Genomic DNA, 23,928 nt, shown 5'->3' with positions numbered 1-23,928 from the left:
ATATATTTTAAAATCTGAGGAAAATACAAAAAGTTCATTTTCATAAGTAATTTTTGTCCTAAAAATTTTACTATATGCTGAAAGCATTTAGTAAAAAAAGGAAAACAAGGAAAAGTGTATACATAGGGGAGAAATTAATTGGAACATTCAATCCCAGAGAGTAGTTATACTCAGTAGAACTGAAATTCCTATTGAGATAAATGATAAATATGCTAATTATTTATATTATTAAATATTTTTAACCAATGGAGAGAAAAGTTAAGAATTAAATGCTTAAAATTCAAGGGGACTGGTAGCTGAAAATTATTTTATTAGGGAGTGTAAATTGGACTAAAAAGTCTATAAGAACGATTGGCCAAATTTAATTTCTCTTCCTCATCACACAAGCATCCATGGAACACCTACGATATACCGGCACAATGAAGTTAGTCAATGGGGGAAAAAGGTAGAAAAGGAACTGCCTGTCATCGAGAAACGTGGAGGCTAAAAGACAGGGAGAGGAACAACCACAAATTGTTTTGACTGGGATTGAGTCTACAGTGGGTAACTAGTTTCTCGCAGGAGCATGTACTTATTTCTAAAGGTGTGGCATAGGAAATACTGAATGCCTTCATAGAGGAAGTGATGCTGTATTTGAATGTGTGTTCTACATATAGATGGGTGGTATGGGGATTTCTGGTTCAGGAGGTGTCATGAGCAAAGCTTAGAGAGAAGATGTAATAGTAAATTCAGAAAACTGCAAAAATCTGGATAAGACTACAGCAGAGAGCTTGTGGATGCAGGTTTGGGGAACCTATGAAGATGGAGTCCTAGAGTAAGCAAGGGACAGTCATGGAGAAGGTTCCTATGCAGAAAAATGTCTAGTATTGTGCATGGTTTTAATCATGCAATTATATTCCCGGGTAAAAGATTGTTACTTTTTTATCTGGAGGAGAGTGACCTGCAAAAATGGGATATATCCCCTGTATAGTTACTGAAAATGACACATCACCTGAGGGTGCTGCTGCTGCTAAGTCGCTTCAGTCGTGTCTGACTCTGTGCAACCCCATAGATGGCAGCCCACCAGGCTCCCCCGTCCCTGGGATTCTCCAGGCAAGAACACTGGAGTGGGTTGCCATTTCCTTCTCCAATGCACGAAAGTGAAAAGTGAAAGTGAAGTTGCTTAGTCGTGTCCGACTCTTAGCGACCCCACGGACTGCAGCTCACCAGGCTCCTCGGTCCATGGGATTTTCCAGGCAAGAGTACTGGAGTGGAGTGCCATTACCTTCTCCGCACCTGAGGGTAAGGATTTGAAAAAACACATAGCTTTGGAGAAATGTCTGTTTAGGTCTTCTGTCCATTTTTTGATGGGGCTTTGGTTTTTTGATATTGAGCTGCATGAACTGCTTTTATATTTTGGAGATTAATCCATTGTCAGTTGCTTTATTTGTAAATATTTGCTCCCATCCTGAAGGCTGTCTGTTCATCCCATTTATGGTTTTTTTGCTATGCAAAAACGGACGTAGAGAACAGACGTGGACATGGCTGGGCGGGGGAGGGAAGGCGGTGGGGTGAACTGGGAGACTGACGTTGACATATATACATTACCATCTGCAAACAGATAGCCAGTGGGAATCTGCTGTAAAGTGCCGGGAGCTCAGCTTGGTGTTCTGTGATGACCTAGATGGATGGGATGGTGGCAAGGAAGGTCCAAGAGAGAGGGGATATACGTATACATACAGCCAATTCACTTCCTTGTACAGCAGAAACTAACACAATTGTAAAGCAATTACACTCCAATTAAAAAAAACACACATATAGTTAACGTCATAGGAAAGTATGAAGGACATGAAACAGGAAGGGTAAAATGGCTGCTTCTAAAGACCCATGAAATCACTGGACAAGAGACAAATTGCAAGCTCAACTCCCAAAATTCTCAGCTGAAATACAGGGGCTTTATAAAATTACTTTTTAATGATTTCTTTCCATTGGAGGATGAGAGGACTAATATATTTTTAAAAAAAAGGAAAAACCAACAAATGCATTCTGAATTAGAATTAATGCACTGTTCATCTTGCCTTTTTATAAAGAGTTAGAACACTGATCTGGAAACAAGGCTGCCCAAGAATTGGCACGGGGATTAGAGAATGAGATACAGATGAAAATGACTGCTTGGGATTCTCAGCCCCACTGAACTTCCTTTGTTTGCTGAAAGAACCCCACACTCCTTGATCTGTAAAGCAATTCCTTCCTTTTAGAAGATGCTGTTACTTCTTCAACTCAAAGGAATAACTTTTAAGAGGGATTTCATTCTTTCCATGCCCCATTCCCCTTGGCCTATATCTGATTCCCACCTCTGAGAACAACAGGGTATCAATTAGAAAGTGTAATCTTGGGATGGAAATACTATTCTAAATGAACCACAGGAATTGCCTAATATTGACTAAACATTCGAAAAGATGAATAGATTCTGAGGGTACTCAACCAAGGAGAAATGATAATATTAGATCAAGCTGAATTTAGCGATATGAGTGTACTTTTAGAGCCTGGATTCATTAACATAGTTTAAGCACCTGGGGGTCTGTTAGTTTGCGGAAACATTTACCACAAAATGGAACTCAGTGGAAGCATATGTTGAGTAAAATTGATTCCTTGGTATAGTGTAGAAGCACAAAATCAAAATTTTCACAAAGTGGAATTCTTATATGTTAAAATGGATTTTCATCATGAAGAATCCACCCATTCATTTTCATCAAGACATATACTAGAGAGGGAAATACCAGGGTCTTTAGAAGATTTTAGTGATGCCCGTGGGTTGATGGTGGAAAGCATAGCAATGAAAATTGATTGCATGATGTTAGTGAGGAAGGGTAAATTTGGTGTGGAAGAGATAATGTAGTGTCATTTAACTACCAATGAGTAAAATAAACACATTTTTCATTAATAAATATCAGGATCAGAAATACAAAGTACAAAGTCAGAATGTCTGATCCAAAAAGAACTTAATAGTCAGTTGAAATTTAGATTTTCAGAAATGAAAGAGACATGAAGTCCTCTGTGGAGCTATTTGATTTGTGAAGTGTAATGCATGGCTGAGTCCCTTCACTGTTCACCTGAAATTATAACAATGTTTTTAATTGGCTATACCCCAATACAATGGAGAAGGAAATGGCAAGCCACTCTAGTACTCTTGCCTGGGAAATCCCACGGATAAAGGAGCCTGGCGGGCTATAGTCCATGGGGTCACAAAGAGTTGGGCATGACTGAGTGACTAACATACAACACCTCAATACAAAACATTTTTGGTGTTAAAAAAGAAAAAGAAAAAAGAAAACCCACAGAACCATTATTCAGAGGCTTGGGTAAGCCATTATGACATATAATATGGAATTTCTGCCCTCCATTGAATTTTTAAAGCTTAGTTAAATCATGGATCTAGAGCTACCAGAATCCATTCCCTTCTACAGGGGATTTCTCCACCCAGGGATCACACTGGTGTCTTCTGCATTGCAGATGGGTTCTTTATCATCTGAGCTACCAGGGAAGTCTCACGAGAAGGCGTCTTGTCTTAAATAAGTACTGTAAGTACTTTGCACCGATATTTCAAGTGTGTGCTCCTGTGTTTTTTTTTTTAATATTTCTTTTTATTGATTGATTTGTCTGCACCAGGTCTTAGTTGCGGCACACAAGATCTTTAGTTCCAGCACGTGAATTCTTAGATGTGGCACTTAGCATCTAGTACCCCAACTAGGGAGTGAATCCAGGCCCCCTGCATTGGGAGTGCAGGGTCTTAACCACTGGAACACCAGGGAAGATCCCAACTATTTTTTTCTTAACCTAGTATTCCCCTTAAAGAACCAGAGGTCATTACAATGTAACTGTGCCCCATGGAGAGTGTCTCAGGTAGCTCAGTGTAAAGAATCTGCCTTCCAACACAGGATATGCAGGATACTCAGGTTTAACCCCTGGGTTGGGAAGATCCCCTGAAGGAGGAAATGGAAACCCACTCCAGTATTCTTTCCTGGAGAATATTCTGGTCAGAGGGGCCTTGCAGGCTATAGTCCATGGGGTCTCAAAGAGTCGAACATGACTTAGCAACTGAGTATGCACACACGCACACATGCCCTGTGGAAGACACCATGGTTTTGAAATACAACTAATCCCCAGGGACACAGGACACTTTTGCAATCCTCTATGGAGGGTTTTTTGATGTTAAAATGACAAATGGAAAATCTACCCTTATCCAGCCCATATGCTCCCCATATTTTTCCCCCAGTTCTTATAGAGCTGGAATAGAGGAACTCAAAAAGTGAAGGATTTCTCACATTCATCTGTAACCCATTAAAAAGGAGCATTCTGATTGGAAATACCAAGTTGAAAACTGCAGAGTCTTCTACAAAAACATTAAGTTAATAACTGTGATGCTTCAATGAAAATCAGAAATATCAGTGCCATCTTTAATGACTTAAAAGTGCAGGGTTAATGATTCTTAGCAGATTTTCATTTGTGTTTAGTAGTGGAAGGATAGTTTGAGAAGATAAAAATGGATTTTCCAAAGTTTAATTAGATGGCAACTTCTGTTGCAACTGCTGTTCCATATGGGGTCCAAATCATTATAGTTCTTAGTACTTTGTATAAAGCAACTGATCTGAATAATGTCTTTCTCCTCTTTTCCAATAAACAAAATTACTAGAAGCAGTCTGTTTTTTTTTCACCAGGCAGGAACAGTAATATAATTTTGCCATACTGTTTCTGGATTATGTTAACTCCTTGGCTTAGTACTGAATTATAGTCTGCAGAAATACCATCTCACAGAACACTATGTGATACAACCTAGAGGGTAAACTTTATTAGCTAGATACATTAATTAGACCTGTGAATGCCGGAGCATTGGAGACAAATATAATGGAAGAAGATAGGTTGATTTATTATAAAGGTGAAGAGGTCTAAGGAATGCTGAGCTATCTCTCTAGAGGGAGGACAGTTTGCACTATGTCCTCGTGAGCACTAGGAACACGAACAGTCTCTTTAAATTTTGGAGGCCACATGTTACTGCATGTGAGTCTGGTGCTGAAAACCTGTAAGATTTGAGTTTGTCCCATGACAAGATAAGGCTCTCCAGACAATTGAGGTCACAGTGATCCTGCTTACTATCCTCATCAAATCAAATGATGTTTAAATGGTGTACAGCAGGTCAGGTTGCTATACGTAGTGTGTGGTAAGGCTTAATAAGAAAATTAACCTCCTAGATTTCCAAAGCAAGGATATGCTTATATTTAGCAAGTAATTATTAATCTTTTAAGAGCAATAGTCTCTTCTGAAGGGAAGGGAAAACAATAATTTGATGTTAACTACTCATAAATCTAGTATTATCTGATCTCTCTAGCTTAAGCTGAATTGTTCTGTAGTGCTGATTCAGCAAATACATGATATAAAGGAAAATGGGGCCAAACAGGTCCTAATCTTGTGGCGGGACCTTGCCATCTCTTCCCGTCAGTCCCACTTATGACCTCACAGGGGCTTTCTCTATGACCAGCTGATTGAGAAGGATATAAATATAATTGTAATTGACATCATATGACAGGCAGGAACCAATTAAGAGTATGATGCTGCAACAGTATAGGTCTGATTGGGATGCCCTAAAAGGGCAGTTTGATAAGCTAAAGAGAACAAGAATACCTATGACTCAATTGATCTCCTCAACATGCTGGCGGAGAAGGCAATGGCACCCCACTCCAGTACTCTTGCCTGGAAAATCCCATGGATGGAGGAGCCTGGTAGGCTGCAGTCCATGGGGTCGCTAAGAGTCGGACACGACTGAGCGACTTCCCTTTCACTTTTCACTTTCATGCATTGGAGAAGGAAATGGCAACCCACTCCAGTGTTCTTGCCTGGAGAATCCCAGGGACGGGGGAGCCTTGTGGGCTGCAGTCTATGGGGTCGCACAGAGTCAAACACGACTGAAGCAACTTAGCAGCAGCAGCAGCAGGAGCAACATGCTGGAGACATTAATGAGTATAGCTCTCACTATTCTGATGAAATGCTTTCTTGTAAGAGATCTCTTCCAAAATGCTTTGGAGGTGAGCTTTAAATGAATTGTCTTTCAAGTTGCTCACTTCCTGTTATCTTAGTATCCTCTGAAGGTCAAAAGTGCTAAGGTGGAACATTGTAGGAACAGAGCAGCTGGAGGTGGACAATTCTAGAACTGAGTGGTTCTGGATAGTTGGTAACAGCTCACCCAAGAATCACAGAGAAACTTTTATTTTTGTTTTATAAATTAGGTTTTTAAGTCTTCTTGTAGAGTCTTGGAAGAACTTAGCACCAGAGAGAGTCATAAATCTCAAAGTTGAATCACAACATAAATAGCTTATAAGTGACAGAGTTTGCTACTAGTTTCAGATAAATTTTGGATAGCATAGCCTCAGGATGCTTCATATACAAAAGTTAAACTATACATGGAAAGTTATTTGCTATCTATTCACAACTGAAAAAATGCATATTAGCAGTATTAATAAAAATCAAAGTTATGAAAAGCACACTAAAAATGAGCATTGACTTTTTCAATTTATTCCCAACATGTGTGTGGTATATATAAAAGGGAGAGAGAGACAGAATACCTGAGCATTAGCTGAAAATGTTATTGATTCTCATAGATATTCTAATAAGATTATTAGTGCCTCCTCTCAAGTATCAATTCAGCAAAGCACCATCAGATATGTCGGGGACATTTCCAATATGAAATACTGCTATAGGTCAAGATAAGAAATAAAAAGATATCAAGGGAAATAAAATTCTTAGAGGGAGCAAAAAAAAATTAACAATGCTATCAAAACCTTGTAGTTTTAAATTTTGTTTTGAACAAGATAAGATAGTTAAGCACAGAAGAGAAAAGAATGCTTTAGGAAGGGAACAACCAGATAAAAAATTTCCAAAGTAAATACATGGCATATGATATAGAAATTTTAAAGAAGCAAAAACTCTGTTAGAAAGCATAAAAACTTTTAGAAAATGGAAATATTAATAGAAGAGATTAAAGATGGTAAAAGAGAGACATAGACAAAATACCTGAGCATTAGCTGACAAATGCTATTGATTTTCATCCATCTTCTAATAAGATTATTACATTTGAAGCTCCGGTACTTTGGCCAGCTGCTACAAAGAGCCAATCCATTAGGAAAAGACCCTGATGCGGGGAAAGACTGAAGGCAAAAGGAAAAGAGGGCAACAGAGGATGAGATGGTTGGATGACATCAGCAACTCAGTGGACATGGACTTGAAACAATTCTCAGAGATAGTGGAGGACAGGGAAGTCTGGAGTGCTGCAGTCCATGGGGTCACAAAGAGTCAGACATGATTTAGCAACTGAACAACAACAACAAAAATCAAAGATTTAGACAATGTAACCAGAAAGTGCACTATCTAAGACTCACAAAAAGAGAAAATAGGAAAAAAACTGATGGACCATATGAATGTGAATTTCCAGATTGAACGGGCTCCCTGAGTAACAGTGAATGAGCTGTGAAGTTGTAGAAGTTCAGAAACTGAAAATGAAAGGAAAATCTCAAAAGTTGAAAGAAAAAAAAAAAGTCACATTCTGAAGACTGAAAATTACAATTTTATCAACCTCTTCCATTTCAACTCCAGAAGCAACAAGAAAATTGTTTTCTTGAGTAGCCTCAAAATTTGTAAGGAACATTATTTCAAATTAAAATTGCATCTAGTCAAAATACCAGTTAACTGGGGGTGTGGGGTGGGGATGGGGAGGTGGGGGTGGGGTGGAAGGTGGGGTGGGGAGGTGGGGAACTGAGTAAATACATTTATAAATGTGAGTTCACACACACACACACACACAAAGAGAGCGAGAGAGAAATAACTCAGGTGCACAAAAAAGCGATCAGAGACCGTGTTCCCTCAATGTTCTGAAGTTAACCACGAAAAGAACAGAACACACTATTCAGAAAGTAACAAAGGATCTAACCCAGGAGATGGATGAAGGAATTACAGGACCGTGACAGTCTCACTAGCTCAGAGAACAAGAATTCTGTTATCCAAAAGGATTTCCCAGGTGACGCTAGTGGTAAAGAACCCACCTGCTAATCAGGAGACATGAGACGTGGTTCCATCTATTTCTTATTCATAAATGTACTTTAAAAGACTGCACTTTGGCAGAGACAGCTGATTTTGGTGTTAGTTTTCTTTTTTTTTCCTTCAATATTTTTGATTTACAGTGTTGTATTACTTTCAGAAGTACAGCAAAGTGATTCAGTTATACATATATACATGTATCTGTTCTTTTTCAGATTATTTTCCATTATAGGTTATCACTATAGGTTATTACAAGATATTGAATTTGCATTAATTTGTCACAGGTTAGCTTGGACTTCCCTGGTGGCTAAGATAGTAAAAAGAATCTGCCTGCAATGCAGGAGACCCGGGTTTGATCCCTGGGTTGGTCAGATCTCCCGGAGAAGGGAATGGCTACGTACTCCAGTTTTCTTGTCTGGAGAATTCCATGATTTGAGGAGCCTGATGGGCATTAGTTTTGACACAGGTTAACTTAGTTAACATTTGAACATATCTTATAATGGAGACTCATTTCATGAATTTTAAAGATGTTTGGTGCAAAATAAAAGCCTTTATGTAAGACACAATTGAACTGAACTTATCTTCATTAAACTGAACACCTCTTTGTAGGTTGTAGTGGAAGACTCCTATAGCCCTCATTAACCATGAGACCACTGAAATGTGCCATAAATAACCTAAAAAATAGTATTTGCCATATTTGCTCAGGTTGGTTTACAACAGAAAGCAAACTAGGTTAAAGTAGGAAGATATGGTATTCCAGGAGAAATATCTCCCAGCAGGAAAAAAGTGAACTTAGTATTTCTGATTTTATTTATGAATACATTTACCATGTTCTAAATGCTTTAAAAACAGTAGGTCTTTCGATTTTCATAACAACCCTATGAGGGGGTATTTGTACTATGATTATTTACATTATTATTATTATCCAAAATTTACAGATGAGAAGACCAAGGCAAAGACAAATAGCTGTTCAATTTTTTATAACTAGTAAACAAGAGAGATTTATTTAAATCCAAGCAGATCTGATTTAACCAGCACACTGTTACCCCCCAACCCTTTGGGTGCAAAAAACTTCCAAAGTGGTTTTATAATTTGGTTTTGGAAAGTATTATTGAAATAGTTTTACATGTATCATTGTTTAGTCTCTAAGTCATGTATAACTCTTTTGCAACCCCGTGGACTTTAGCTCTCCAGCTTCTCTGTTATGGGATTTCCCTGGTAAAAATACTGGAGTGGATTACCATTTCCTTCTCCAAGAGATCTCCCTGACCTAAGGCTTGAACCCATGTCTCCTGCATTGGCAGGTGGGTTCTTTACCACTGAGCCACCAGGAAAGCCCTTTGAATGTATAGAGAACATTATAAATATACATACATATATAGCAAATAAAAAATAAGGACTTCCCAGGTGGTGCTAGTGGTAAAGAACCTGCCTGCCAATGTAGGAGACTTAAGAGAGGATCCCTGCATGGGGAAGATCCTCTGGAGAAGGAAATGGCAACCCACTCCAATTGCCTGGAGAACCCCATGGACAGAGGAGCCTGGTGGGCTACAGTCCGTGGCGTCGCAGAGCTGGGTATAACTGAACTGACTTAGTATGCATGCATGGGTGCATGGCAAATAAGTGCAGCGCAATAAAGAAATTAAAGTAATTTTGCATTATTTTTTCAGCAGGAACAATATTTATATTGTGTAATAACATATGCAGCAAATATTTAATCTAAGTTTGTGCTATACATACATTAGGAATTATTGAAAGGAATCATGATGGCAGGTGGGGTAAGCGTAGGACTAAGAAAATGTACTAAATGTTTATCTAATAAGAAAATAATTGATGTTTAAAATGGATAAGTTAAACAAAAAGTACAAGCAAGAATATTAAAGTAAGTATTAAAAGAAACCCATAATAAAGTTGAAAATAATGGCCTCTTGGGAGAGGGACTGAAGTGCGGAATAGAGAACTGCTCGGTTCATGATCAGCTTCGTAGTAATTTTGACCTTTTAAATGTTGTTACTATATTTTAAATGTATTATTTGAAAAAAATATACATGTATATATGTGTGTGTCAGCTTTATATGTCAGCAGATCCCTTTTATATTTTAAAATTATTTTACAGAATTTAGTTTAATAGCCTAAAAATTGATCAATGAAGAGAAAATTATGTCTCTTACCAAACATTCCATCAACTGGACTTAAATAGGTCCTAAGAGTACCTAATAACTTCCCTGGTGGCTCAGACGGTAAAGCGTCTGTCTACAATGCGGAAGACCTGGGTTCAATCCCTGGGTTGGGAAGACCCCCTGGAGAAGGAAATGGCAATCCACTCCAGGACTATTGCCTGGAAAATCCAATGGACAGAGGAGCCTGGTAGGGAGCCATGGGGTCGCAAAAAGTTGGACACGACTGAGCGACTTCACTAAGAGTACCTAATAGTTCAACTTTTGCTAAAATAGACACATCAGATACATATACCAACAAATTTGAAATTCTATTAGACTTTTGTGTCTTTTATAACCTCATGTATTGCCTTTGTTTTTAACATTTTTTTTTTCTCATGTGGACCAAGTCTTTATTGAATTTGATACAACGTTGTTTCTGTTTCATGCTTTGGTTGTTTTTTTTGGCCGTGAGGTATGTGGGATTTTAGCTTCCTGACTAGGGATCAAACCCACATCCCCTGCACTGAAGGGTGAAGTCTTAACCACTGGATCACCAGGGAAGTCCCTGCCTTCTTTATTTAAATGTCAATGATCTTTAGGAATGCAACAAGACTAATTCCCTTGTCTAAGAGAGTTTAGCAAAGTATCTTTTTATCATTATTATTATTGTTATTTATTAATGAGAAGGAGAAGCAAGAGAAGCAAATAGAAAACATTGAAATGTGATAACAAAAGGAAAAGCAGTTAAATCAACAAGACTTTAATGTCATCTCAGGTTTCTAGGATTTCTCTCAGGTAGGTCAAGTCCTAGACAACAGTGTATGCCAACCTAGGTACTCAAGAGTGTATGCCAACCTAGGTAGTCAAGAGTATATGCCAACCATCATACACTCTGCTGAAAGAAATTTCTAGGCCAACTGTTCACGTTCATTATCTTCTTTGATTTTCAAATGATCCTTCATAGTAGTCAGAGCAGGTGCTTTAAAGAGTAGACTTACGCTTGTGATGGTTAAATAGCCGGTGCCAGCTCAAACAACTAGTAAGATGCAACAGGAAAACTCTAAGTCACTCTTTTTTTTTTTTTTTTTACCATATTTCAAAGGCTCATCAATATGTTTCAATATACATAGTTATATTGATAAAAAAAAATCAGTCATCAAAATGACACAGGTGCCTTATGCATTTGTTTGTTCATTTACTAATTTGGTAAATAGTTATTGGAATCCTACCATGTCCCAAGTCCCATGGACTTTGGACAATAATAGTCTGATGATGTGATCACTCACCTAGAGCCAGACATCCTGGAATGAGAAGTCAAGTGGGCCTGTGGAAGCACCACTATGAACAAAGCTAGTGGAGGTGATGGAATTCCAGTTGAGCTATTTCAAATCCTAAAAGATGATGCTGTGAAAGTGCTGCACTCAATATGCCAGCAAATTTGGAAAACTCAGCAGTTACTACAGGACTGGAAAAGGTCAGTTTTCATTCCAATTCAAAAGAAAGGCAATGCCAAAAATGTTCGAACTACTGTACAATTGCACTCATCTCATGCTCTAGCAAAGTAATGCTCAAAATTCTCCAAGCCAGACTTCAATGGTACATGAACCATGAACCTGCAGATGTTCAAGCTGGATTTAGAAAAGGCAGAGGAACCAGAGATCAAATTACCAACATCTGATGGATCATTGAAAAAGCAAGAGTTCCAGAAAAACATCTACTTCTGCTTTATTGACTATGCCAAAGCCTTTGACTGTGTGGATCACAACATACTGTGGAAAATTTTGAAAGAGATGGGAATACCAGACCAACTGACCTGCCTCCTGAGAAACCTGTATGCAGGTCAAGAAGCAACTGTTAGAACTGGACATGGAACAACAGAGTGGTTCCAAATAAGAAAAAGAGTACATCAAGGCTGTATATTGTCACCTTGCTTATTTAACTTACACGCAGAGTTCCGTTCAGTGGCTCAGTCGTGTCTTACTCTTTGCAACCCCATGAACCACAGCACGCCAGGCCTCCCTGTCCATCACCAAATCCCAGAGTTTACCCAACCACATGGCCATTGAGTCGGTGATGCCATCCAACCATCTCATCCTTTGGCACCCCCTTCTCCTCCTGCCCTCAAATCTTTCCCAGCATCAGGATCTTTTCCAATGAGTCAGCTCTTCGCATCAGGTGGCCAAAGTACTGGAGTTTCAGCTTCAACATCAGTCCTTCCAATGAACACCCAGGACTGATCTCCTTTAGAATGGACTGGTTGGATCTCCTTGCAGTCCAAGGGACTCTCAAGAGTCTTCTCCAACACCACAGTTCCAAAGCATCAATTCTTCGGTGCTCAGCTTTCTTCACAGTCCAACTCTCAAATCCATACATGACCACTAGAAAAATCATAGCCTTGACTAGACTGACCTTTGTTACAGAGTACATCATGAGAAATGCTGGACTGAATGAAGCGCAAGCTGGAATCAAGATTGCTGGGAGAAATATCAATAACCTCAGATATGCAGTTGACACCACACTTATGGCAGAAAACGAAGAACTAAAGAACCTCTTGATGAAAGTGAAAGAGGAGAGTGAAAAAGTTGGCTCAAAACTCAACATTCAGAAAACAAAGATCGTGGCATTGGGTCCCATCAGTTCATGGCAAATAGATGGGGAAACAGTGGGAAACAGTGACAGGCTTTATTTTCTTGGGCTCCAAAATCACTGCAGATGGTGACTGCAGCCATGAAATTAAAAGATGCTGGCTTCTTGGAAGAAAAGTTATGACCAGCCTAGACAGAATATTAAAAAGCAGAGACACTTTGCCAACAAAGGTCTGTCTAGTCAAAGCTATGGTTTTTCCAGTAGTCATGTATGGATGTGAGAGTTGGAGTATAAAGAAAGCTGAGCTCCAAAGAATTGATGCTTTTGAACTGTGGTGTTGGAGAAGACTCATGAGAGTCCCTTGGACTGCAAGAAGATCCAACTAGTCCATCCTAAAGGAAATTAGTCCTGCATTTTCATTGGAAGGATTGATGCTGAAGCTGAAACTTCAATATTTTGGCCACCTGATGTGAAGAATCGACTCATTGGAAAAGACCTGATGCTGGGAAAGATTGAAGGCAGGAGGAGAAGGGGACAACAGAGGATGAGATGGTTGGATGGCATCACCGACTTGGTGGACATGAGTAAACCGAGAGTTGGTGTTGGACAGGGAAGCCTTGTGTGCTGCAGTGCATGGGGTCGCAAAGAGTTGAAGATGACTGAGCGACTGAACTGAACTGAGTCTCTCATTAGAAAGACAATACCAAAGCCTCATCATTAAACACTAGACTTCTTTTCTCCTCTTACTAGAATGAGGTATGACTCAGCAGAGTCTTTCATTAATTCTTGTATCAAGTAGCTTGATTCAGATAGTCTTACCATTATTTTCATTTAATTTACTGAACTTCCACATAAGTAGTTCTAATGAAGAGTTAAAATCATCCTCCAAGAATCAGCAATCCAAGAAAGGTAGATTGAATTGTTATGGGAAAAAACCAAGACATAGGCAGACAGAGATCACACTAATGGTGGCAAACACCCTATGTTTTGGTCTGGAAACAATGATACCAAGCATCGGCAAGCATTGCTGATGATGCTTTTTATTTATATCACGTCTCCCAGGGTCCTTCAAATGTTATCACACGCTCACAAAATAAGAAGGAAGAGTTGAGAATGATTTCCAGATTTCTAGTTTAGGAGACTGAATAAGCTGATAGTGTCACTCAAAAGTATAAAGTGACAAGAGCAGTAAAAGATACAGGGCTGTGAGACCTGCAACAGATGTCTAAATAGTGTATGGATACACACACTGGAGTTCAGGTTTTCTTCCAGAGGCTGGAGTGAAGAAAGAGCCTCAGGAGTCATCATAATGGAGGGAATGGTTAAAACTTTGGAATTGTTTAAAATTTTTGAGATCTTAGACTCTAAAAAGCTTTAAATGCTAGAAATATCTTTTTTTAAAAAAATGATACAGGAAACACAGAGCTTCAGAATACAGATAAAGAGAAGTCCCAAGGAAAGAAGAGGAGTAATTTGGAGAGAAACATTTCATTAAAGGGGTGGGTCGGCATTGCTAGAAGTCACAAGTCAAGTAGGCTAAAACTAAAAGATGTCAGTAGATTAGTAAATACGAAGATCATTGCTGTTCTTTTTTTTTTTTTTTTTTTCGTCAGAGCAATGTGAGGGAAAAGGAGGGGTTAGAAACTCTGTTTTGGTGGCCAAATTGTGGATGGGATGGTGACTAGAAATGGAGATTAGAGGCAGCCAATGTACGACTCTAATTTTCCTACGATGGACATGTAGCAACATTTTTGTGATAGAATTAAGAAGTGACTGAAATAAGGTTGGCTAAAAAAGAAAATTAAATAAGAGAGTAGCTGAAGGGGGTCATGCAGTTTAGAGACTATCTGTTGTTTATGTCATGAGGGTTTACAAAAAGAAGAAAGAAGAAAGGAAAAACACAGTAAAGAGAGGAGATCACTGTTGTGAGAAAAAGTTGTGTCGGACTCTTTGTGAACCCAAGGACTATACAGTCCATGGAATTCTCCAGGCCAGAATACGGGAGTGGGTAGCCTTTCCCCACTCCAGGGTATCTTCCCAACCCAGGGATAGCATCCAGGTATCCCGCACTGCAGGTGGATTCTTTATCAGCTGAGCCACAAGGGAAGCCCTGTGAGAAAAGCAAATAACCCTTAATTTTTTCCCTTAAGATATAAATGTGCCTGTTGGGCTACCAAGAGATCATGTCTGATTTAGATCTTGGGCTATAAAAGCCCTTAAATTGAAGGGTATTTTCCATTTGAGAGTGTAGAGTTTATGCTACAAAAAGGCTAATGTTTCCTATCCTTTACAACAAACTTGTGAGGGGGTCCAGCCCTGTGTTGTAGCTGACAAGACTGTGTTTAAGAGAAAGGAAGTAAGTGGTTCAGAAAAAGTTTTGTGAGTCCAGTGCTCTCTGCTCTTCACTGTGTTCCCTCTCTGATAATACTTGAGTGACTAGTGTCAAATGAGTCTTATCTGCACATATTTCTTTTCCCAGAATGAGATAGATTTAGAAAACACAATGATTATAATCAATCAATAGGATAACATCTGAAAATGAGATTTTCAAAACATTTTGTCTTTCCTTAAGAGGCATTTTTTTTCCCTCAAATGCAAAAACTAGAAGAAACATTATCCTAAACTTATGTGCTAAAGAAACAAAAGAGTGCAACATAAGGTCCTATAATGCCCTAGATGCAAAGCATCTGTTATAAAGAGAAAAGAAAATCTAATTTTAATAGTTATTTGCAATAAAGCTCCCAATATGAAATAGAGACAGAAGAATTATTTCTGTAAAACAAAGCATAACAGTATATTTAGTGCCAACATCAGGGAGAGCTTTCCAGATTTCATTTTTTAATTTCTCAAATATATTTTCTATCTCTCCTTCCATTATCAAAATCAATATATCTAAATAGAATTTCAGCAACTGTTTTATACAAGAAAAAATGAGTAAAAGATTTCCATATAAAGAGGACATTGGCCCTTATTTCTTTGTATCCAATTAAAAAAAGAAAAATGCTTTTAAATCTCCTTTTTGTTGTACTTGAAATTAAAACTGCTTTTAGTTTCTTGCTGTTACTCCAGATCACTGCATATCTTTGGGACTATGAACTCAGAGTTTGAAAATGGCACTGAATTTTTGTTATGGGTTCTTGAGATTAAAGTCAGAATTTTCTGTGCTGGGCTGCGTAGGTACTGAAGTGCTGTGGTTGTTGGAGGGGTTAAAGCTGGAGCCATGGATGCATATATATTAGGGAGGATTTATAAAAACACAACCGTGGAGCCTGGGTCAATCCATTACTATGAATGAGCAGTGACCAATAGAAAGGGAAGAAGAAGATCCAAGAACTGAGGTAAGCAGTGTTCTGAGGCTCTGTCAAAGTGGAAACAATAGATCAAAGGTGTTCATGGTGACCGGTCAGAGGAGATTGTATTTTTTCCTCAGAGGAGGCTTGACAGCATAAAATAAAAACAAATTCCCTTAGTCAAAGTTTTCTTTTTTTTTTTTTCCCTTAACTGATTTTAGCAAACTTCAGCTCCAGACACAGGACTCAGCGATACATTCCTGGACAGCAAGGTAAATTTTTTTTTTACAATTTTCGTAACTCTTAAAGTTAAGAATTCAAAGTTATGATTCATCTGAGGCAGGGTTACAGCATCAATAACTAAAGCAAATCCCTATTCTGAAAAAAATAATGTTTTAATGTGTCTGGAGGATAACCAGAGGAGCATTCCGCAATCACAAGAAATTTGACAGCTCGAGGAAGCAGTTCTCCTCTTGCCTCGATTTAGTGGCAAAATCAAAAGATCAGCATTTCTAAATGGTGCTCATTTTATCTTTTCCTAAGGAATCAATAAAATTTATTTGGTCTTCATTACTAAGCATTTGAACTAAATGTACCTTGGTCAGAATGAATGTTACTGTTATATAGATACACACACACACACACACACACACATATTTTTCACATTAGGATAGTTCTTTGTTCCCATAGCCTTGCTGATATTCAGCTGGGAGGATTTCTGTCTTTTAAATGTCTCACATATCAGTAAGTGTTAACCTATGCTTGTTAGCAGCCATACTGAAACTATGGAGATCACCTGTACCCTAAGCATGTTCTTTTGTTTTCTTTCTTACTGACCATAGTAATGCCACTTATGTAAGTGTGATTATATCTGTGTCTGTCTAAATCTATATCTGTCTAGAGAGAGTTTCATAATCCAAATTTCTTGGCTAAACAGCTTGATCTTGTATTAAAATATTAGAAATATTTTCCTAAACCCCCAAAATAAAACTTACCTGAGAAGTTGGGCAACAGAGCAAGAGATTCATCACATACTTTTCTTCAAATCCTAAAACCTTCCTTCACGAAAAAAAACTGCTAAAATGTTCTTTGATCTCGCTATTTCTTTGGTTCAAGGGCCAAAGAGCCTGGGAAATCTCATCCAGATGTTCTGCTCATTTAGGAGCAAAAGTAAAAGCATATGCCTACTTCTTAGGAACAATGTAGACTCTAAATTTGAGTTATTAAAAGGTCACTTTTTTGTACTTGTGTGTTCAACTCTGGGTTTCAGTTAAGTTCCTTGTATTAAATAGCTTGAAATGGAAAAGCACTTAGAGTTCCTAAAATTTGCGTTTTCTTACGCGGTTTTCATCGTGATTGTGTTAAAACTGGAAAGTTACAAGTTGGTGAGTCAGTTTCACTTTTCGAAAATGCTTTGCAGATAGTGCTCACTAAATAGATGGGTAATGATTGATAACTATGCATCAAAAGCTGTCAAGTCTTTACCTCCCTCCCTCCCCACTCACCAAAGAAGCTATGTTTACCTATCATTTTGGTGCATGCAGTTGTCAAAAGGTCAAACTCTATAAACCTCTAATTACTGTATCCCTTACTCTAGATACTATAATGGCATCCACAATCTGCTTCATCCTCTGGGTGGTGTTCGTAACAGATACGGTGTGGACTCGAAGTGTGAGACAGGTTTATGAGGCAAGTGATCCAGAGGACTGGACAATGCATGATTTCGATTGCCCCAGGGAATGTTTCTGTCCCCCCAGTTTCCCTACTGCTTTGTACTGTGAAAACCGAGGTCTCAAAGAAATCCCTGCTATACCATCAAGGATCTGGTACCTTTATCTTGAAAATAACCTGATAGAAACCATTCCTGAGAAGCCATTCGAGAATGCCACCCAGCTGAGATGGATAAACCTAAACAAGAACAAAATAACCAACTATGGAATTGAAAAGGGAGCCCTGAGCCAACTGAAGAAGCTGCTTTTCTTGTTTCTGGAAGATAATGAGCTAGAGGAGGTACCTTCTCCATTGCCAAGAAGCTTAGAACAATTACAATTAGCTAGAAACAAGGTGTCCAGAATTCCTCAAGGGACTTTCAGCAATCTGGAGAACCTGACCCTTCTTGACCTGCAGCACAATAAGCTACTAGACAATGCCTTTCAGAGAGACACCTTTAAGGGACTCAAGAACCTCATGCAGCTAAACATGGCTAAGAATGCCCTGAGGAATATGCCGCCAAGATTACCAGCCAATACAATGCAGCTGTTTTTAGACAACAATTCCATTGAAGGAATACCAGAAAATTATTTTAATGTGATTCCTAAAGTGGCCTTCCTGAGACTCAACCACAACAAATTATCTGATGCTGGCCTTCCTTCTAGTGGTTTTAATGTATCATCAATTCTAGATCTTCAACTGTCTCACAATCAACTCACAAAGGTCCCCAAAATCAGTGCTCATCTGCAGCACCTTTATCTCGATCACAACAAAATTAGAAGTAAGTAACCATCAGGGTGTGTCGTTGACTAAGATACTCATTAAGTTTACTCTATATCTTCTTTTGTGGTGGTTGTTGTTTCAATAATGTTGGTGTTTTATTCCAACTCTTGTACTTTTAAATTTTTTTAAAGCATTATTTTCAAGTTTTGTCTATTCACAGTGTCAATGATCCAAGAGGTTAAAATCTTAGATTGAAAAGTTGATTTTAGTAATCTACAGAGGTATATTACCTGTTGGATAAACTAAATGTCTCTATCTTTTACTCTGAGTAGATTCTGATATTCCTGCCTCAGTGGACAGACTTACTGAAGAAAGTGTACCAGGCACAGTCTCATGGATAGTAAGAGAAGAAACATGATTTAGGAGGTATCAAGAAGGGACCCCAGTCTTAAAGACTACAGAGAGCTGAGGCCTACAATCACCCTAATTAAAGTTTCTGCTTTAGATCAGTGGGTTTCTCCAACTTTGGAGTATGTAGATGGGTGGCCTCATTCCAGAGTTTCTGATTTAGTAGGTCTGGTGAGACCTGAGACTTTTCATAGCTAGCAAGTATCCTAGAGATGCTGAGATTACTGTTTCAGGGACCATGCATTGGGAACCAATATTGTACCTTAAGGTTTTGCTCAATTGAAAACAAAACAAATGTCCCTGGAAGGTGGCAATTCCTTAGGTCTAATGGCAATCAACAAGGTAGAATACCCACTCCTTTCCTGAAAATAGCTTTGATACGAGAGAGATGAGTGCAGTGTGCCTTGGAGGTGGAGATGCCATGAAGGGAAGAAGCTGGAGACATTAAAGGCAAACTTGGCATCTTCACAATTATGCCTGAGACCAGGCTGACTCTGGTGTAGAAGTGGACAATGTTTTGGTCCAGCTACAGGCTATGCTATCAGCCTGTTAAGTATCCAGGAATGCTCCATCCTCGAACAGGCCCTTACCGAAGATAATCTTGAGGGGGGGCTTCTGAACAACTTTATAAAATACATTCTTAAAGTGAGAATCAGTTGGATGGTTTGTAGGAAAGTAACACAGATAATTGTCAGAAGGTTGTGCTGCCTGCTTATCACTCACTAAACTTTTATTTAAGCAAATAATGACATAAATATCACACTTGTAAGAACAGACCATTTTTGCACTGTGTATTCTTTAGTTATTTGATATATATACATATATATACACACACACACACACACACACACACATATATATATATATATATATTTCCTAACAGCACACTTGAGCATAAAATCCAGGAACTTATGAGCAGGATGCTGCCACAGCAGTGATTTTTTTTTGCCACGGTGATGAGACACATTGTTTAATCTTGTAGTTAAAGCAAAAGATGCAACAGGAAAATATCTTAATAGCTGAATCTGTTGTACTGAACCAAATAGTACAGCAGCCAATATTAACCTGTGTATGTGCATGCGTGTGTGTGTGTGTGTGTGTGTGTGTGTGTTAGTTGCTCAGTCATGTCTACTCTTTGTGACCCCATGGACTGTAGCCCACCAGGCTCCTCTGTCTATGGAACTCTCCAGGAAAGAATACTGGAGTGGGTTGCCATGCCCCTCCCTAGGGTATCTTCCTGACCCAGGGACTGAACCCTGGTCTCCTGCACTGCAGGTGGATTCTTTATCATGTGACCCACCTGGAAAGCCCAATATCAACCTAAATAAATGTAATTTTTCCTGACAAAAGTTCTATGCTTCTACAGGTGCATTCCTTACCTGACAACAAAAGTCCCATAGACATTTGAGGTAGGAAGTCAATTTATAAAGGGATTCCACATAGATCCCTGTTTGTGAATTGGGGATTCCCCTGAACTGGGTCTATGCGCATGAGAGTGTTCAGGAGTGAGGTAGTAAAATCCAACACATGGTTGGGCCCCCATGCAAGGTAATTACATAGCTGTACAAGGTTACCCGAAGGAGCGAAGGACTCTGTTCTTCTACTCTGAGTGCTTTTTTTCATCGAAGTTTTCTCATGTCTTTCTGTTTTCCTGCCTTCCACCTTAATGTGCATCAGAATCACCTGGAAGGCTTATAAAAGACTTCTGGGTTCCAGCCTCTGTCTTTCTGACCCAGTAAGTCTGGAGTGGGGTCTAAGGATTTAGTTCTCAGGTAGTACGGATACTGCTGGTCCACACTTTGAGAAGCACAAATGAACCCTTCAAGGAATCTGTGTGCTATTATGAATTTCTGAAGATAGAAAAACTGAGGCTCAACTAGTTGAGGGTATTTTGCCAAGGACAAAGGGTAAGTATAATAGACAGGGCCTGGATCCAAGGTTTCCCTTCGGTGATCTTTCTCAGTCCAACAGCATAATCATAGGACGTTTTCTTCCATCTCTAGAGTACAAGACTTAAGACAAATTTCTAGCAACAGAGGTAAAAATCATTTTCACAGCTGCAAAGTCAACATAGAGAAATTGATTTACTCATTTCTTAATGTAGATATCAAGCACAGTCATTTCTATATTCCAAGAAAATAAATGGAAAAGAAGAATTTCCCTGGCAAGAGTTCTTGGCTCATGATTATATCACACTGCGTTATAGTGACTGCTAAAGTACTTAGTTCTCTTACCACATAATCTACTCTAGTTGTTAATAAATTGGTTTCCCAGAGACATAACTTTTATATGAAGAGTTTATAGGACAGCAAACGTTTATCCAAAATGATAGAAATGTTTATTTCTTCTGAATACCGTAGGGACTTTAAATGTGGCAATAATGTTACCTATTCAAACAAGTTGCTTCTTGGTACTCTCTCAGAAACATTACAATTATTTCATGAAAATATAATTACATTTAGAACACTTGTTTTTTACATTCTAGTTATTCAGACATGCATGGGTTATGGGTAATAAGGGTAATAAAGATAAGAGATAACATATCAGAAAGGATATAATCTCCCCAGTAGGAAAGTGACCCTGTGCAGTTGGAAAAGGGTGGGACTCAGCTACGTACTTAATGAAATACCTGATGCACATGACCTTACCCACCTGAGTCACTATTTAAGCAATACCCGGGTAGGGAATGTTGCCCAGTAAAGGTTGCATCACGATAAGGTGATAATGTATGTGAAGAAAAATACCTTGAGGAACACAAATCTGCTATAAAATGCAAGTCATTACTTTTAGCAAGTTACATTTACAAAATGGTATACAATCAGAGCAAAGCACCTCTGCAGTAAGCATAAAACCCTTCAATACAACAGGAGTCAGTGTGCACCCACAGGACACAAAAGGAAGGTCATTGCCAAAGTTAGGTGGGTCTTATCTTCTAAGGGAAGATCTCTTGCTCAACACAATTGCAAAATGGGATAAACGGAGTATAAGGATTCATTTGAGATCAGTTATTAAGCACACCCATCAGAATTTTGCTGGTTTAACACACCTTTCTCTGCTAAATGCTCCTAAATCTCAGTATAGACACTGCTGCCAAGGGCTCTGATCCAAGGCAGGTGCACGATTTCTCACATCCTAACAATGTGAAAAGGCTGACAGGATATTTCCTGGCTTGAATTTTTGTAATTCAATTCTTGGCAAATGTTTTTTCCCAATTAAATACACTTAAATATGGAGATTCAAGGTTGTTTTCGGCAAGTATCATGTATACAAAGTTATTTTAATTGTACTTTAAAAGAAAAAACGTCATCATGCATGATTAGTTTGTGTTTGCATTTTAAAGGTAGCTTTCAAGCACTTTTTCTAATAATACACTGACTCTCTGCCTTAACATCCATCTATTCATCCATCTGCCCATGTACCTACCCATTAATTTAGTACCAGCTCTGAACCACTGTTTCTACCTTTGATGCCCCAATACTACCTTTCTCTCTCTACAGTAATCTAATCACACCTTTTCTGGCCTGTCAAAGGAAGAAGACAAGTGATACATCATATATTCCTTTGTTTCCATCACAGTTCTTAACTATATGTCTTTTCTAGTGTTGTGTATTAAGTATAGCAAAATATGGACTGACATTAGTATATGTACATTGCACATTTTTTTCTGTCCATAACTTCCAACTTAGACAAAAAGAATGTCTCTCTGCCACCTTCATAGACCAAGCCACTATGCCTTCCATAGGACTGTTTAATAGCATGTTGGTCTTCCCATCCTTAGTCTCTTGGATTCTGGTTCATTCATTCATACTATTTTTGTCTCCATAGATGTGAATGTTTCTGTAATATGTCCTTCAACTCCTACCACACTGCCTGTGGAAGATTCCTTCAGTTACGGACCTCATCTTCGCTACCTCCGTCTGGATGGAAATGAAATCAAACCACCAATCCCTATGGATTTAATGACCTGCTTCAGGCTCCTTCAGGCTGTCATTATTTAAATGTGTCTTCAAGAATCTAAAATTCATTTAATGAGTTCAGATTTCTGACATGAAATTTGGTTACCATTCATAGGTGTAAGATAAAATTCACTTTTCTAATTGCTTATATGGCCACTATTTTTATTTTTACAACTTATTTTTTCTAATCAAAGTTGCTTTCCCCCATATATAGCACAGTCTGCTTTTCTTTAATAAAACAGGACACAGAGTCATGATAGTTTATCAACTCAAAGATAGTTCCTTTTTGTCTCTCTCACAGCTTACTAATGCCAATTAATGCAAATACATTGTTATGAATAAAAACGATGTATTTATTTGCAAATGTTCAAAATTGCTTATGCAGATACTATAAGCATGACAACACAACAATCTAACAAGAGGTAGAAATTTCTAGAGAAAAAGAAAAAAATGAGATATTTCTTTATCATAATTATAAAGAAATAGATTCATATTGTTAAGTAGCTTTTGTAAGTATCATTTTGACATTTAGCTCAAGAATTGTTATGAAATGCATCGAATACTTTATAGCAAGAAAATTTTAGCTATTTAATACTAAATAACAAAGCAATAGGAATTTTTAGTTCATTATTATTTCTTATACCTGCTGTGCTTAGGTATAGTATAGCGTACTCTTGCAGTTAAAGTCCTACATATATTTTAATGCATTTCTGAGAGACTTTTAGTGTTTTAACACTTGAAATCCACTTAATTGCAAATCCTTCAGTTCTTATATTTGCCAGTGTTTCTTTGGATTTTTTAAATAAAAATAATGAATGCTTTATAACAAAACAGAAGTAAAATATTTATTTTAGGAGGCTTATTCACAAGTTTTATAAAGAATATATTTTTAATAAAAAGTCTTATGATAACAATTATTTCCACTTTTCTAGCATGAATATATTAAAATATATATTTCCCATTTTCCTTTTTTATTCAATGAACATAAGAAAAATATTATATTCTGATCACTAGAAATACCTGTTTCTCATG

General features: G+C 38.1%; 1 protein-coding gene across 3 annotated transcripts; it reads left to right on the top strand.

The window, feature by feature from the left end:
- The first annotated feature begins 1,184 nt into the window (after positions 1–1,184).
- Positions 1,185–23,727, top strand: KERA (keratocan). 3 transcript variants are annotated; one of them, XM_059886085.1, is made up of 4 exons: positions 1,185–1,281; positions 16,321–16,371; positions 17,697–18,590; positions 22,766–23,727. In XM_059886085.1, exons 3-4 carry the CDS (start codon positions 17,705–17,707, stop codon positions 22,936–22,938), a joined length of 1,059 nt encoding a protein of 352 aa, XP_059742068.1. In that variant the 5' UTR covers positions 1,185–1,281; positions 16,321–16,371; positions 17,697–17,704; the 3' UTR covers positions 22,939–23,727.
- Positions 23,728–23,928: the final 201 nt, after the last annotated feature.

This window comes from Bos taurus, chromosome 5, assembly GCF_002263795.3.
Source record: "Bos taurus isolate L1 Dominette 01449 registration number 42190680 breed Hereford chromosome 5, ARS-UCD2.0, whole genome shotgun sequence".
Classification (NCBI taxonomy): Eukaryota; Metazoa; Chordata; class Mammalia; order Artiodactyla; family Bovidae; genus Bos; species Bos taurus.
This window is presented reverse-complemented; position numbering and strand designations above follow the sequence as displayed.